General features: G+C 25.5%; 3 protein-coding genes across 5 annotated transcripts in view; 2 read left to right on the top strand and 1 right to left on the bottom strand.

The window, feature by feature from the left end:
• Positions 1-80: 80 nt before the first annotated feature.
• On the top strand, positions 81-2,073 carry LOC114129598 (UDP-glucosyltransferase 2). The gene is made up of 4 exons (XM_027994393.2): positions 81-1,062; positions 1,206-1,425; positions 1,493-1,712; positions 1,784-2,073. Exons 1-4 carry the CDS (start codon positions 256-258, stop codon positions 2,055-2,057), a joined length of 1,521 nt encoding a protein of 506 aa, XP_027850194.1. The 5' UTR covers positions 81-255; the 3' UTR covers positions 2,058-2,073.
• Positions 2,074-3,021: 948 nt separating this feature from the next.
• LOC114129552 (formin-like protein) overlaps positions 3,022-18,193 on the bottom strand; it is a 33,148-nt gene continuing 17,976 nt past the window's right edge. The window contains exons 3-19 of one of the 3 annotated variants that reach the window (XM_027994322.2): positions 14,574-14,660; positions 14,408-14,487; positions 14,187-14,329; positions 13,913-14,100; positions 11,720-11,796; positions 11,485-11,656; positions 11,147-11,407; positions 10,834-11,077; positions 10,468-10,775; positions 10,181-10,397; positions 9,988-10,115; positions 8,800-8,964; positions 8,462-8,741; positions 8,118-8,398; positions 7,690-7,809; positions 6,342-6,571; positions 3,022-4,684 (exon numbers count right to left, since the gene is read on the bottom strand). In XM_027994322.2, the coding sequence (XP_027850123.2) occupies positions 6,359-6,571; positions 7,690-7,809; positions 8,118-8,398; positions 8,462-8,741; positions 8,800-8,964; positions 9,988-10,115; positions 10,181-10,397; positions 10,468-10,775; positions 10,834-11,077; positions 11,147-11,407; positions 11,485-11,656; positions 11,720-11,796; positions 13,913-14,100; positions 14,187-14,329; positions 14,408-14,487; positions 14,574-14,660 (2,964 nt within the window). In that variant the 3' untranslated portion in view covers positions 3,022-4,684; positions 6,342-6,358. Of the gene's footprint in view, positions 4,685-6,341; positions 6,572-7,209; positions 7,275-7,689; positions 7,810-8,117; positions 8,399-8,461; positions 8,742-8,799; positions 8,965-9,987; positions 10,116-10,180; positions 10,398-10,467; positions 10,776-10,833; positions 11,078-11,146; positions 11,408-11,484; positions 11,657-11,719; positions 11,797-13,912; positions 14,101-14,186; positions 14,330-14,407; positions 14,488-14,569; positions 14,661-18,193 lie in introns of those variants that run through there. The other 2 variants (XM_027994323.2, XM_050199610.1) reach the window with 2 other exon arrangements.
• LOC114129553 (spermatogenesis-associated protein 17-like) lies at positions 9,226-9,982 on the top strand. The gene is made up of 2 exons (XM_027994324.2): positions 9,226-9,514; positions 9,572-9,982. Exons 1-2 carry the CDS (start codon positions 9,297-9,299, stop codon positions 9,972-9,974), a joined length of 621 nt encoding a protein of 206 aa, XP_027850125.1. The 5' UTR covers positions 9,226-9,296; the 3' UTR covers positions 9,975-9,982.

The raw sequence follows: 18,193 nt of genomic DNA, 5'->3' as shown, positions 1-18,193 counted from the left end.
AAAGTGTTTGTGTGAATAATGATTATAAGTACTTTAACAAATGGACTCATTGGACTCATGTGATCAATTCTTATATCAAAAATTTAACAGTTTAAAAACTACGTCTTCACATAATCATTACTAGAAAAACTACGATGTAAAAATATTTTATTGCAATCGTCGAATATTATAAGTACTACTATAATACGCACGCAATTTTTTTTCGTAACTCGATTTTGTTAAGGATATAAATTTAAAATCAAAACATATAATAAAATGGGCAAAGTTATAATTTCAATAGTGATTTGGGTTCTTTTTGGTTCATGCATACAACCATCGTCAAGTGCAAGAATACTGGCCGTGGAAACAGTTGGAGGTAAAAGTCACTGGAATTTCATGAAAGGTATACTACAAGCGTTAGTAAACAACAGGCATAACGTCACTGTTTTTACACCGTTTACCGACGGCAATCGCGAAAACTATACCGAAGTGGACACAACTTTAGGAGGAGCTATGCGATTTATGGACATGGATCTAAACCAAATGAAGATTAGTATGATTACAAAGATAGGTAATTTTGTGGCAATGAGTAGAATGCAGTGTGATCAAGTGTATAAAAATAGTAAAATGAAAGAAATATTGAATAGCAAACGTACAGATTTTGACTTGCTCATTATTGAATTCTTTGCGTCAGATTGCGTGTCATATATTGCAACTGTGCTAAACTTGCCTTTAATTTATGTCACACCATTGCCGGCAAATGCCCTTATGGATCGCACAATCACTGGTCATGTCTCAAATCCATCAACAGTCACAGAAATGTTTTCTTTGCATTCCGTTTCTAAAACTTTCATTCAGAGATTAGCTCATATTTTTTTACTAATCCGCTTTAAAATTGTAAAAGAGTATAAAGAACTGTTTCTGAAATACACTGACCCAAAACACTACGATTTGATCGAACCTATCTCGCCATCTTTGGTATTTGTAAATAGACATTTTATAACTGATGCGCCAAGTCCTATACCGACAAACGTTATCAACGTGGGTGGAATTCATTTGAAGGAACCTAAGAAGTTACCGAAAGTATGTACTCAATGCAGTTTTAATACATAGGACATAGAACAATAAATTTAGCAATAATCATGTTCAAATAAAGTGTATTAAAATAATATATAACTAACATTAATTGTATCAAATATTGATTGTACAATAATTCATAATTTTAGGATATTTTAGAGTTTATTGAACAGTCACCACATGGAGTTATTTATTTCACTTTTGGCTCGACCATAAAAATGTCATCGATACCGGAACATATAAAAAAAGTATTAATAGAAGCGTTCGCGGAAATTCCTCAAAGAGTGTTATGGAAGTATGAAAATGAACTAGAAAAAATACCGAAAAATATGATGATTAAAAAATGGCTACCCCAGCGTGATATACTTTGTAATATATTGTCAAATAAAACTATTAATATATCAATTTAAATTGCACTTTTATTTTTATTTTAAAGTGCACCCAAACGTGAAACTTTTCATTAGTCATGGAGGTATATCTGGGGTATACGAAACCGTGGACGCTGGAGTCCCAGTTCTTGGATTTCCCTTGTTTGGTGATCAGCATAGAAATATAGATAATTTAGTCAATGTGGGAATGGCTATTTCTATGGACCTCATGTCTATAACAAGGGATAGTTTATTAAGAAATATTTTAGAACTCTTCAATAATGAAAAGTAAATAGTTTTTAAATTATAAATATTATGTAAAAATAGGTACCTAATTATTGACTCAATATTTTTAATAGATATACGAAAAATGCTGAAACAGCTTCAAAAATATTCAATGATCGACCGATGTCGCAAGCAGAATCTGTTGTTTACTGGACTGAATATATTCTCCGTCACAAAGGTGCACGACACTTGAAATCTCATGCATTAAATCTAAAATGGTATCAATATTATTTATTAGATGTTTTATCTTTAGTTTTTATTTTTATTTCCGTTGTAATTCTTATCATCGCGAAAATATTTAAATTGATTAATAAAATATATGGTTTAATTTTTTCTAAAAAATTATAAATCAAAGTTTGAAAAATGGTCTAAATAAAATGAATACACACATATATATATATATATATATTTGGGAATCTATTAAATTCATCTTTGAACTGTGTACCTACATGGTTCCTTCTATAAGTAATGTGCCATGTAAATAACTATTATGAAATGTTTTAACGAAAAATTCTATAAGGTATGTTAATTTTAATATACCTAATAAGTAAATTTGACGATTACCTTGTTATATAAATTGTATATACTATGTATAAGTACGCCGATAATTTATATTCGAAAATTTAAAAAAATATGTGGTCGTAGCTAGCATATAAAACACATATTTCTACTTTTAAATTAATATTATAAATTTTATTACTAAAATAATAATTAATGCACGCGAAAAATAAATAAATAATTTTTAATTTTTAATGTCAATTATACGTATTATATTGCAGACAATCTGCTAATCACTTATGTATTTCAATAAATATATATATTTTTTTGTAACTACCTATATCTTAGTGTGTATCTTTAAAAAATTAAAATGCAAATTGTTGTATATTTTGATAGTTAAAACGCATATTTTACAATTTTTTATTGTATACAAATCCTAGCCCTGGTTATTATATACATAATATACACCATGTAAATACAAACATTTTATCAAAATTTTGAGTATTTATGATTATTTGTTTTTAAGTTATGCATTAAATAAAATAAGAAAATCAATTTTTTAAAAACTGATTTTGCTTAAAAATTTTTTTTTTAAAAAAAAAATACTTGGATTTATTTACTTTCAACCCCCAAAGTACTGACTTATCAGATAAGTAAGTTAAGTTGAAAATTGAAGTTATTTTAATGCTCCAAAAGTTGGGGACTGACAAATAAAAAATACATATCATAGTAAAATTAATATATCACTACTCAGAATTTAAAATACAATAAAATGGTTTGACATTTGTATAGGACATGCTATATCCAAAAAACATTTTCTAGTAGTATATTCCATATATTTAATAAATTGCATTTGTTTACAAATAAAATAAATAATTTTATGTTGAAAATAATAATTATTGTTCTAAAATTTAAGCTAAGTTACTCAACAATAAACGTGGAATATACCATACCTAACATGCATATAAATATTATAAATAACAATCTTAACTAATTTAAATTTAGAAAAAAAAAATAATTACTAGGAAACATATTATATAATATATGTGTTCAACCAATGGTAGAAATAAACAAAAATTTATTTTGATGGCACTTAACCAATCTAAACGGTTTTCAGTTTTCTTTTTTTAGGTATAAAATAATTATAATAATAACCATTAGATAATTCTATAATTCTTATTTACACATATTACAAAATGTTAAAAATCAAATGAAACATATAGTATAATATGAGAAATATAATATACAAATCTAAGAAAATATTTTTTCATTGGATGAGAGTATGAGACTTTTTACACAGTAACATTAATAATAATAGCTTGAATTTAAAACAAAAACAACATATTTTGAAATTAAGCATAATACATCTATTTAACAAAATAAGTATAATAAAAAAATAGTTTTTCAAGACTAATATCTATAAGCACCACATCACAATAGTGATAGTAATTGATCAAGACAAACTTAAAAACTAATGGAATGTCAAAAAGTGATCAACCAATTGACAATAAATTATCATGTGTATAAAAATAAGTAGCAACAAATAGAATATTGCTTTTAATGTGTCTCGTTGATTTAAGGTTGTTTTTACTTTTTACCAGAATCCTTTTTTTCTTTACTAAGCTCGTTATTTAACAGATAAGAATATTCAAAAATTCGTTTTGTTAACAAATATAAAAGTAAAAATTATAGTATGCTTATAACTAATAAAATATTTTATCTATAAAATTAAGTTTTCAATTTCATCTATACATATTACTAAAACTATTTGAAAACATATTTCCAAACGGAATTTTGGTCTACCATAATACACAAATATATAAATTGCTTAAAAAAAATATATTACTAAATAAATAACGATTTAAATATAAAATATAAAATCTGAAAATTATATTTAAAATAAAATATGCACATGAAAATTTTCAAATAGTTTAGTAAAACATAGAAATAAAATGGAAATTTTATAAAAAAAATATTTTTAAAGTCCGTTACTAGTGTAACTTATAAATGTATTAGTCATTCTTTTCTATTACAAGAGATTTTAAGCTAGCAATTACAGAAAAAGAAGATTCTATTGACATAAAAATAAATAATTTACACTAAATTTAATGGTACAAACAAACAAAATTCACATTAAAATAAGTATTAGTGACAAAAATATTTGTATATACAGAGTGGGTCAATGTGTTTTCGTTTACCCTTAAGGTTAACACATATAACTTAAGTGGTCCATTCTGTATGTAATAATTAGTTAACATTATATCTAATATTTTAGTCTAAAAAAACTTAATACTATCATTTTTATAAAAAGAAAATATAATTTAGTTCCAATAAATAAACATATAAAATAACAAACAAATAAAATAATAATATGAATAAATTAACGATACTGTTTTTATTATTATTACTTAATTATATTTAGCGTATAGTCATGAGTATTTGGATATGTGGAATGTAGATGATATAAATACAACAATCTAGAAAAGAAAAATGAAAATTTTTAAATTGATTTTTTTTTTAATGTTATCTTATAATATTTTCTGAAATAAATAATAAGTTATTGTATTATCATTAATATTAAACTAAATTCAAAAATCATTCATTAAACATACTTTATTATATTGTTTTCTTAAATATGAACCAATTTAAATAAATAAAACGAATGCTTAAAACTTATAATTTATTTTAAACATTTTAAAATTAACAAACCTAACACTAAAATATGATGATAAAATATAAACATAGGGAACAAAATGTTTTAATTAATAATACCTAATTATATTATTATCATTAAAAAAAAAAATTTCAAAATGAACGTAAAAACATAAAAATATGCAAATGCATACAGATTCAAATCCTGATTATAACAATAATATAAATAAGTTATTTTGTGTACTACAATACAATATTTAATATGGGAGAAAAAACATCATTACGGTCAAAGAAAATTAATTAAAACCCGATTATTATAGCTAAACCCATATCCTACACTAATTTAATGATACTCTTCTCAAACGTGTTTTCATATACAAAAATCTTGAAAAATCACCTTATTGACATAAGAATAAGACTTAATCCCTCATAAAACTTTAATCATCACCTTAATACTTCCATTAATAAAGCACTTGGAGCTTAAAGTTCTAGGTTTTATTAAACACAACATGAAATGTTTACCTCTATAGTTGCCTCTGTATTCTTTACTTTGCCTTATTTCGTCTACATTTAAGTATGGTTCAGTTGTTTCGAAATTTCTTTCTTATGACGCTCATACACTAAAAATTGACTACTTGCTCCACAATTACGCACTTATTCGGTCATATACCTCTACTTTCTTCTCGTCATTCTAATGCTGGCATAAAGTTCATTACCTTCATTCTTAATGGTTATTTAGATGCACCTGATATTATATCTAACATTAAATATTGTGTAACTACTTACCGTGCCAGAAACCGTTCTCATTTTTCCCATTCCTTCTCATCTCACTTTCTACTTGTTTTGTTCCATTAATGAAAAGTCTTCTTACCCGTCTTAACATTAAGATTTCATTCATATTGTTAATTTAACAACATAGAATAATAAAATAAGATTTTGTTATTTTTGTTTTATTATTTTGTTATATAATTTACTTATTATCTATTAGTATATTATTTTCTGTATATTATATAATATAATATTATGTTATTTCAATGGTGGCGTAATTATGGGGGGCGGGGTGTCTCCCTACATAACTTTTTTTTTACAAAAAAAAAAGACTAGCTAACTATATTTATGTACTGATTTAACTATAAATATTATTATACATGGTCTTTATTTTATAAAAATAATACAAAACAACCCAAATCCTCTATGCTAGCTGTACACAAATACTTCCTAGTAAACACAAATGCATAGGTATCACTATTGGAGTGTTTCACAAATATACTTATACATTGTATTATACCTATTAATTGAGGTAGTGGAACAAAAATAAACCAATGAGCAGTCAAGTATTATTTTATTGCGGATGATCAACAAATAGGTAAAATGTAAAAATATTTCATCCCCCACAAACATGACCAAATTACGCCACTGTATTCTCATATAAAACTGCCATTGCCCATTGGCATTAAATAGATAAATATTATTATACATTACCATATTAATAGGACTTATTAAAATTCAAGTTCTTCCAAAGTCCTAGACAATCGATTGCTGTCTATGCGACGTCTTTGACTCCTCCGAACAGCATCTGCTCTTCTATAAGGTTCATTTTTCAAACCCAAGAGAATATCTTCCAATGCACCATTGTATACTTCGTCTTGGTGTAACAATTTTTTTTCTTTTACCATTTTTGTTTTATTCTTCAGTTCATTAATAACAGCTTCCTAAAAATATATTATATATTATGACTAATGAGTTATGACTACTATAAATTAAATTCAATAATTCTTTAGAACTAAACATAGTAAAAATAACATTTTTAATAAGTTGACGAAGAGGGAAAAATGAAATGTCAATGAAGATAATGATTAATAAATATATTTTAATACTAAAAAATTTGAGTTAAAAAATTTCAAATTGTTAGATTTTTAACATTAGTTTATAATCTCAAAAAATAAAAAATTAAAACAAATTATAAATATTTTGATTAAAAACACTCATACTTATTTTTTACTAACTAAATCATACAAACAAATTTGAATTCTACCCAAACAGTTAAGCTCTTAAATATGTATTTAAACACTTAAACAATTAGGTATGTGAATTTATTATCAAATAATATATTATATTTTCTATCAAAATAATTTATTCTAGAGTATCTACTGTAGTAAAATTGATTTAAGAACAATATAATATTATAGCGAATGGATAACATTACATTTTAAACAGAGCTTCAATTCTCAAGACGTGTTTACCAATCCAATTTTAGGTAAGACAGAACATAATATAATCAGTTAAATATATTAAAACACTTCATTTTTCCTTCTACATACAATTATTTTAAATATAATTGGATTGGTACCTAAATTAATATGGCTCTGTTCCAACACCAGTAGTCATGTTATGTAGTGCAGGTCCATATAAAAGCTTCAAGCAAATTATTGAGTTTATACTAATGATTTAAGCCTTCTAAATTAATAATTAGTGTATTTTCATTAAATTTAAAAGAAAAGAAAACACAAACACCATACATTAATTGTAAATTTAAACAAACATTATTTGTAAATTATAAATAACGAAATATGAAATAACTTTTTTAATGCATTACAACTATTGTAATACTAGTATAATACCACAACCATACATCAAACATAAATCTTTAGAGATAAAAAGCAAACAAAAAAAATAAACATAATATTAAAATAATACTTATTTCTCAATAAACAATAATAAAAACATTACAATCAAACATGCAAGATAAATGTTATGTTACACAAACTTAATTTAATCAACAAATCTAATAACAGACTTAAATTGTATATTCACTATAAAATGGACGTACTTGTTGTAATTTTTGATTTGTTTTATTTTTGGCAGCTAGGTTTTCAGTACTACCTTTTAATTTAATTTGACATGCAGCTTCTTCTAATCGTTTTTTTTGTTCATTTTCGATATCAGCAGCCTACAAAAAATCATTGTATACTCATAGGAACTTTTTATTAGAAATAGCTAATTTGTAGTACAATTAATGACATAATAAATAAAAATATTTTACCACTAAATAAATATTTTTAATATTATAATAATAATAATATACTACCATTACTATATAATACATAGATTATGGAGTGTATCTATTATATAAAAGATTTAATTTGCTTATTAGAAGTGTTTTTTTTTTAATTCTATAATCGTTCAGATACATTCCACATAAATTAAAAAACATTAAAAATGAATGATATTTTACATAAAATATGTTACTTTGTTTACCTTGAATGCTTTAACGAATCTAACGAGCATAGAAAAGAATGTGTTAGCATCTGTGCCTCGAGGTGATTCACCAAAATATTCTACACAATCCCTAAATGATTCTTGAGCAGTTTTAGTCTCATTTTTCAATCTTTTAAGTTTGTCTTCAGAATTATTAAGGAAATCTCGAAGAACTATTACATGTTGAGCATTTCCGTAACCTCGCGTTTCACATTCTTTCTTAACAATTTCCATATTTTTTTCTAACTCATTAACATCAGTTATAACATTTTCCAACGATACTAAACAGAATATCAATTTATACTTAGTAATAATAATATTTTATAACATAAAATTAATCATACCAGCTGCTGCTTTATCAATGTACATAAATTCTGAATCAAAATTCATGATTTCTGGCATTTTAGATCTAATAGTATCAACAATAAAATGTAGAAGGCAAATACGCCTGTCACTTGACTTAGTATCAACCAAGGTATCTAATGATTGTAGTTTGAATCCATACGCAGGACCACGTTTTGCACTGTTCATATAATTACCAAATGCTAATATTATCTCCAGTAATTGACGTAATTTCTTGGAATTCTTTACAGAACTTGAAGCTGATATAATAGCATGAACTTGCTAAAATTGAAACAATATAGATAAGTTTGGACTCATTAGAAGTCATAAGTAAACTCACTGGTGATATTAAATGCAAGTTGTCCATAAAGTTACCCATATAGCTCATTATAGATAATTTGGTGGCGAGTCTTTCGACTTTAGTTAATTGCATTAAAAACTTATCTTCTTCTGTTAACATATTTACGTCTTTTTTCTCCAACTGATATTCCTTATAAGATTTTACCTATAGTTAAAATAATAATAAAGAGGTATAATAATAATTTATATATATATCAAATTTAAAAACATACTTAAATATTTTGAACTTGAATTTTAAATTTAATAAAAATTGTAAAAAATAACAATACAAGTTACTATACATGAGATATCTATATTAAATATGATAAAATTGATTTGAAGCAAATATTAATGTTATGAATTCTTTTTATTTAATTTTAATATTATAAATAGTGGTTTCAATGATTAAATAATATATGTTATTTTTAGTTGTTAATATAAATAAAACAAACATTCCTTAATCACAAAACAATTGAATATCAACTAAAAATTTAAATAATGGTTTTTGTTGAAAACATAACTCGTAATGAAAAAGACATAGATAATACATTACAATTAAAACAAAGAAATGGGACTCAATTTATTGAGGGAAATAAGGCGGCTGCAATAATTATTCAACGACATTACAGAGGTTATTATACAAGGCTATATTTTTTAAAGTTAAATGTTGCAGCTAAAATTATTCAAAAATATTGGAAAGGATACGTTACTAGAAGGTATACTAATTATATATGTATGTGTTTACTTGATTAGTGATAATTATTATATTTTAGGTATTTCAATAATCTATTAATAAAAACATTTGTATTAAAGTCCATTGATTACTATAATAAAGCAGCTACAATTATTCAAAAATACTTTAAAGGCTATTATGTCAGAAAATATTATTTAGATGTAAAAAAAAATAGTAAGTGGATCAAGGAGATTCAAGAACAAAATGATGCATGGTCCAATACCATGAATGTTTATAATCAAAATATTTGCACTGATTTGGAAATGATACACAAAGAAAGGGTAAAATGTTTAATTATTAAAATGGTATATAAACATCATCCAATGTTAAGGACCATATTAAGAAAAGGAGTGTTCAGTGGAAAAGCCAACAATGATTCAGAATTTGAAAAACTCGTTCGTAATATATATGCACAAATAAATAAAAAAAATCTTAAGATATAATATTAAAATTTACCTCTTGGTCAGTAGGAATCATTCGTTGAAGAATTTCAACATTTTCTAAAGGTACTTGTTTTAAGTCTAATGAATTAACAGCCATTATGACACGTTCAACTGGCATATCAAGTTTTCTTCTTGAAATAGCTACATAAATATTTAAATTATAAATTAAAAAATATTTTGTAAATTAAAAAATTTCCTATACTAACCAATATTTCTTAAGCGAGTATGCTCCAGAAGAGAAATATTATCTTGTTTCTTCATTCGTTTACTAGGGTACGTCATCAAACCATCATGTTGGTCAGAATTGCCATTAATTAATGCTCGACCAGCAGCTGTTAGTTTAAATTTCTCTTCAAACTGGCCAAAGTCTATTACAGAATGTAACTTATCATCATCTAGCTCATTAAAAATAGTACCACGAACCTACATTTTTATAAAATAAATAAATTAAAAACTTAAACATGTAAATGCTAAAAATTATGAAAAATAGTACTTGATTTGGTTTCATTGCAACCCAATTCAAAGTTGGTAACTTATATTTGGTCAGAACTTTCCTCTTAATTGTCATAGCACCATCTGGTGCTTGCATTGTACCCGCCAATGGTGGTGCAGGTGGTGGTGGAATAAGTATACCAGTTGGTTTTGGTGATATTGGTGGTGGTGGGGGTGGTGGAGGTGGCATAGCTATTGACGAAGCAGTTGATGGAGGAGGAGGTGGTGGTGGTGGTGGTGGGGGTGGTGGTGATGCAGAAATACTATTGCTTCCAGTCGAAGAACAACTCGAAATGCCACTGCTAGAGCCTATATACAAAATTATTAAAAATTGAAACAAAAATGATTATTAAGTTTGAATTATTACTTAAGTCTGGTTGAGCTCCTCGTGAAATCAATTCTTGAATTTTTTCTTCAAGCATGAACTGCCTTGATTGTGATTCACGTTTTTGATCATTTACAACCCTCCGAAGTGTTGCTACTTCTTCTTCAACTGTACGTTTACTCTCTGCTGCTGCATCCCTTTCAGCTCGAGCCATTCCAAGAGCGCTCTCTAATGCAGCCAATTGGGCCAATGATTCACGTTCTAATTCAGCTAACCTATCATGCGCCTAAATGAATAAATAATAAAATTATTTTAAATTTGTGCATTTTTCGATTTTTTTTATATAAATACATACATGTGCAAGTTCGTCCTCTAAAGATTCTACTTTTTCTAAAGCAGCCGTTTTAGTTTCACTATCTTCCATTAATGCGGCCACATCAAATACATTATCAAGGTATGCGGAAATTTGAACCTGAAGTTCTTCACTTTCTGTATGCTTTATCTTTACTAAATATTCATCAAGCCCGAGAGTACTAAATTCGTATTGCAGATGAACTCGGAAATTCATATCTTCCACAGAGTGTACAATTATGTTTATAAATTGCATGCAAGCAACCTTAATATATAAAATGTATAAAATTAAAAAATTGTAGATTAATAAGTGTTTAAAAACTCATAACTGAACATACATACCATAAATTCTATATGAAAAACTTCGTAATTAATAAAATAATCCATTAGGGTTTGAAAACGTTTTTTTTCTTGGCAGACTTCTTTAAAATTATCAAATGCAGATAAAATGATCTCGTGACCACCTTTCACTAGACATATTGCAGCCAGAAGCTCTAGTACTAAAGCTTTTGTCCTGAAATATATACACGGATACATAAGTATATTAATTTAAAAAATACTAATTATAATAATATACCTCAAACTTTTGTGCATTAAACTCAATGCTATACTATTAATTGCATCGGTATGTTGAATCACCATATTTAATCCATACTGAAACAGTAAATTAAACCATGATAATTTTAATTCATTGAAGAGCGCATTCAGAACACTGATTAAGCACTACAGTTTTAAATTCAGAACGAAGCGATGAATGTATTTTGATTTAACAATGATTCATGTTTTTTATTTTTTGAACACCTTGTTTGTGGAAAAACGATTTTGAGGTTAAATTTTAGTAGCAAATTAGATTTAGTTAGAATTTTTGGAAAATCAAAATTAAAAATCCCTAGAAATTTTTGAAATAACTGATAAAAAAAATGAAAGTAAAATGGTAGATTTCACGCAAAACCAGTTTTTAACAAATAGATTCTATTACTTTAGTGAAACTTAAAAAAGAAAACTGTAGAAAATTTCAATTTCACTAAATTTTTGTATTAGTATTTTAATCACATAAAATAATTTTTAAAATTTTCAAGTTTTTTTGATTTTAATTTTGATAAAAAAAAAATTCTATTTAGTGAAAAATCTTAAAAATTTTTTAAAAAGTGTTCAAATTTTAAAACTATAAATCTAAATTAAAATTTGAACGAAATTAGATAAACACGCAAACAAATAACAACAATTTTAGATGTTTCGTGGCAATTTAAAGATATGATATTCATGGATATCTACTTGAAACTTTAAATGTATACCTATAATAATATGTTATTACACCGACATTTTTATACGCAATATTTTTGAAAATAATTAACTCAACCTATTGTACACTAATATTAAAATAAATTACTATAATAGCAATATCAATTATACCATAAAATATACTTAATAATATAGGTTGACAAACAGTTTTATTCAGAACTATTTTAAGTATGCAATGATATATCATTGATTTCAAATTAAACATGCACATTAAAGTTACTTAATAACGAGGTAGTACATTTAATATCTATATATAATAAGTAGAAGCATATGAAATATTTTTAAATAGTTTAGATACATGTAAATTTTATATTGTAAATTACGAACATTAAAAACAATAAAATGATAGGTACATAAAATAGGTATGAATTTTAAACATTGGTTACATTTCAAATTTAATCCAAATTTTTGTACTAGCGATTTATGACGATAGAATACGTATTAATTTATTACAAATTATATGGATTATTCTTAAGATATATATATATACGTTTAATTGGTCGATGTTAATTTGAAACCAAAAATTTGATTTTAACAACATACTAAACCGTACCTAATATTCCAAATATTATTATTAGTAAAACTGCAAAATTGAATTATCACAATAGTTTCTGGAAATTTATACTAAATTCTTTTATGACCGCCAAATTTTAAAGACAAAGTTGTCCATTAATTATCAATAAGTCACGTGAAAAATACAACTTTAAAGTTATAATTTTTAAGTCAGTTTTACTATTCAATCATGTTTTTATAAACTACACAAACAAACACAATATTATTTTTTTATTTATAATTACTAGACATATTAATTATAAAACAAACCTTACAAATTGAAAACAATAAAATTATTTAATTTTACATTTGAATTAAATCGGCTTATAGGATTACACCAGTAAAATGTATTATGCATTAATAAATTTAACCGTGGGGAAAATTACTATTTATTAATTTAGTGTTCTTTACCCTACATCACCCCTTCCTCGCCCCAATAGCAATCACCGTATTTCATCAAAATACCTGGCAACGGAACAATGCGTTTTTTAATGTTTTTTTTATGTTCCCTAGAGCTTTGATTTATCGAGATTCTATACTTCATATTATTTTAAATACGTAATTTATATGATGACACGAAAACCACACATGTGTTGAAAATGTATATTAACCTTTAAAGGTCACATTTTATATACAAACTATAGGTACAAGACCTTAATGAAAATATCATAAAACTGGCAAAAAAATGTGCTATAGGTTTGATTAAAGTTCAAATGTATAATCAATATAGTAAAAATGAGAAGCAAACATTTAGGTCAAACGCCATTTTTAATTTAACAAATAGTTGCTTATCGTTATTAATATGTACACAAGTACATACAGCCAAGCTTCAAACCATACTTTAATTAATATTAACTCTACTAAAACATTAAACTATTATCATTTTTTTTTTTAAATTTAACTATTAAGTTCTCACTTTATTGTTCATGATAGCCCGTAAACACATTATGCAAACGTGTATATCATCTTTAGTATCGCCCATATTTAACTTTGCAGCGTGTCGCGATCTCCGTTTGATCCCAGGGCTATCTAGTACGTCTAAAGTAGGTCTCGCGTGATTCGTTACATTACCGTTACTAATCCCATTCGTGTGAATATGATTACCTACGTAAACGTAAACAAAACAAATTCTAAAATCAATCATTTCCCAAACTATTGGATTACAAATATAAACTAAAATATTCGAATACCTTGAGCGATTTTTTCGGTTGAGACATTAGTCACGTCTACACAAGACCTATATTCATGGCGCATCATTACTAATCTAAAGCTAAGATAATCAATCAACGAATCCAGACCATGATTTTGATCATCTAGAAATTCACGAACCCACCTATTTGATAAAATTAGTAATTAGTTATAAAACTTATAAAACTCAATTAAATATATCCAATATAAATGTTGATATTACTCTATATGATTGGTCCTAAGGGATATTTCTAGATCCCGCAAAACTTGTGTAGAAGTGGCATCTCCGACCATTTTTCGCTTCTATAAAACATAAATTAACATTTAATAATTAAATTTGAAGATTATAATAAGGATATACATTTTTTTTTTAATAAAAACTCACTTACTCTTGAACTTCGTGAAGCTTTTGGATCTAAATATGTACGGAGTCTTGATAAATAGTGAGCGGGCGGATCTTTAGCTTGAACCATTTCCTGAAAAAAAAACAAACAACAATTTTTTATCCTCATAAATTCATAAATTACTTTAAATTATAAACTTTAAGAAGCTATAACTAATTTCATGGACACTCGCTGAAAATTATCAGAAGGAGTGCATGATAAATTCACACACCAAAAATATATAGAACTATAAAAGTTATTAAATAATAACTAGTGTTAACGGTTCCATGAGTAAGCCTTGATAAATGTTTTTGTTAAGTCCGGGAGAAGATGGTTGACATGTTCCACGTTGTGTCCATTTTGTAAACGTGTAAGACTATTTTTTGAACAAAGTGGTCTTTGATAAGTGATAACCATTTAGACCATTTAGTAAACTATTTATCAAATATATTTAGATATTTTAATAGTTTTAAATATTATACATATAAAAGCAATAAGATTTTTTTTCCAAAATAGCTACTAGGTACCTATTATTGTATAATGTACACTGTACAGATACACTGAATAGATATTCATTTAATAAAAAAAACATAAATGAAACTTCAAACTAATCTTATTTATATAATTAATAGAGATATTATGTACAACTTCATACAAATAATATTTTACATCATTAAATACGTATATACGGCTAATGGATATATGTTTAATGTTTATATATAGTATCTACATTTGTTTTTAAGCTGCGTAAGGAATTGTGTGATTTTTTTTTCGCTATATTTAGCAAATTTTTGAATTTTAAGAAACAAACATCAACCTTCAAACAAAGGAAATATTAACTACTAGTAAATAATTTCAAATATGTTGTGAAGTAAAATCTATCACTTATTATAATACTACCAAGCGTTTAAGCCGATAATATTTAAAAGAATGTAACAATATGTAATCATTATAATATGAATAACTAATAACTAATAAGTATTAAAAAATTATAGACACGAAACCTAAAAGTAAATAGTATTATATTAAATGAATCATTATGTAAATACGTTATATGTAGGTATTGTACTAACAGGTACTTAAATATCATTAATATTTTTAAAAAGTATTATTTATATGTTATAACTTACAGTGGCGTATTTACGGGGGGGATATGGGGGATAGATCCCCCCTTGGTCTTTTTTTTACTCGTAAGTTTAATAATGTTGGTAAGTGTACCTTCCCCCCACCGTCGAGGAAATTATGTTTTCCAACGTATATCCCCCCCCCTGGACAAAATCCTAAATACGACACGCCACTGATAACTTATAAAGAATCAAATAAAGATTAAAACATAAATAAATATGTTAAAAAAAACTATCATTAAAAAAACGTAGTCTATTATACATTAAAATTAAAACAATGATCAATAAAACAAATGCATGCTTATTGTATACCTAACCTTGTAATATATTAATTTATCACACGAAATATGAACACTAAAACCGTTAAAACCTGCAAGTAAATACCTAACAAACACAAATAAATATAGACATATTTTGATGTGTTAAATGTATTACGGGCGATACTCAGGGGATTATATTTTTTGGTTTTGTATTGTAATTTTTCTACACAATACATACAACACAACTGCACAAGCTTAAATAGAAAATTAAATAAGTAATAATTATTATTATTTATAATATTACCAGTAATTTACAAGCGGTCCATTATTATTTGTCTGACATCATATCATGTTTTTAACAGACGAGTAGGTACAAATAATATAAATATGTATAACTTATAGTACATACATATATGTGTGTGTGTGTGTAGGTAAATATATACGAGAGAAGTGTTGGTATTAGGTATGTTTATGTTTTAATAGTTTCCCTCGGCAAAGATGCAGATTCAATGTGGACGGTTGACCTCGACTGAGCTAACTGAGGTTAACGGGGAATTATGACTCATATCACTGCCCACATAAAAGCTACGATGAACACATTTGATTATAACAACATATTGGTTATTTGGTATTGCACTTTCCTATAACAATCGATCAAACTACGTAGGTACTTCTACTAACTTTCTAAGGAGACTGATGCAAATGAAGACAACCAATAATCATTGATAACCATACAAATATACTATAATAAATACGAGTAATTACCAAACCGAACCTTAATACCAATATGACCAATACATTATACAGTCGGTTAACCTTTAGTAAACCTAGTAAATAGAATAATTACAATATTATTGTAGTATTATGTTGACACGCACATTTTATAATCTTTTATTCTGTAGTACAAATTTAAATTACAAATGTGTATTTAGAGCAAATTTATAATTAAATGAATAAATGTGTACCAACTAGCTGCTTTATGATAACTTAAAACTATTTTAATTAAATAAGTATAATTATTAAAATATCCTGACACAATTGACGGGGTTATTACAAATCTATTCTATATCACTTAGGGTATGCAATAATATGTATATAGTATTATAGTGTATGTTTCACAATATATTTATTAATTTATCATTTATCATAGATCATTAGTAAACATTACATAAAAAGGGTTTCCATATACCTACTATAAAATATGTAGTTATTTTATTGTATTTTATCATTTTAATCAAACAAATTAGGTTCCGATAAAAAAAAAAACTTATTAATTTGTTATATTTGACCACAATGAATTCTAAATAATATTATAATATTATAAAAATTGAATAGCTAACCACAATAAACAATATACATGATACATGTGCATATTTAATTAGTTGACAGTAAGTTATCAACACTTTTTAACTATTATTATTCCCATTAAAAAATATATACTTTTCTAAAATATAACTTTGTATTTAATCTATTAATATGAAAAGAACATTTAATTTAAATATTGTGTTAAATATACATCGATATATTGTTATAATATATACCGTATTGCGTGTAGGTATATATATTTATAAGTAGATTAATTCAACCTTTTGTATATCTATATGATTTGTGTATGATACAAATAAGAATAAAATAGATTAGCCGGCATATGTCATTACTCATTAATAAACAATTAAATCAATGTTCTTTTTTAACAATATGAATTAGAAAAAATTATCGAATAATATGATGTGTACCCAAATAGTTAGATAATAATATAATATACACAGCATTTAAATGTATAAAGTATTAACTAAAATGATATTATATACGTCAATCATAATTTTTTTCATGAACACAATCATTTTTTAACATTTTTACAAAAAAAATTGCTACACATTGAACATTAAACAACGAATTTTATTAAAATTTAAAATTTTTAACCATCATCTACCAGTGATATTCACACGTTACTTTTTATTTATAAATCCACCCCAATTGAGATGAGTATCGTAAAATATCGCATATAAAGAAAAATATTCAACAAAACTCGAATTGAATATGTCTAAATCAAAATAAAGCTATGATGATATTATGATGTGTATATAGTCAATGTATATACGTAGCACATAATTATTAAGGATAAAAAAATTCTATGAACATAATAAATTAATAACGAAAGTGAATCATTTAGCCTATCAGCATAATAATGTAATATGAGACCTAAAATTACTACAGCTTTTTTGGCTTTTTAATACTAAGT

This window comes from Aphis gossypii, chromosome 2, assembly GCF_020184175.1.
Source record: "Aphis gossypii isolate Hap1 chromosome 2, ASM2018417v2, whole genome shotgun sequence".
NCBI classification, from domain to species: domain Eukaryota; kingdom Metazoa; phylum Arthropoda; class Insecta; order Hemiptera; family Aphididae; genus Aphis; species Aphis gossypii.
Note: the sequence above shows the minus strand (reverse complement) of the source record. Positions and strands in the feature narration are given on the sequence as shown.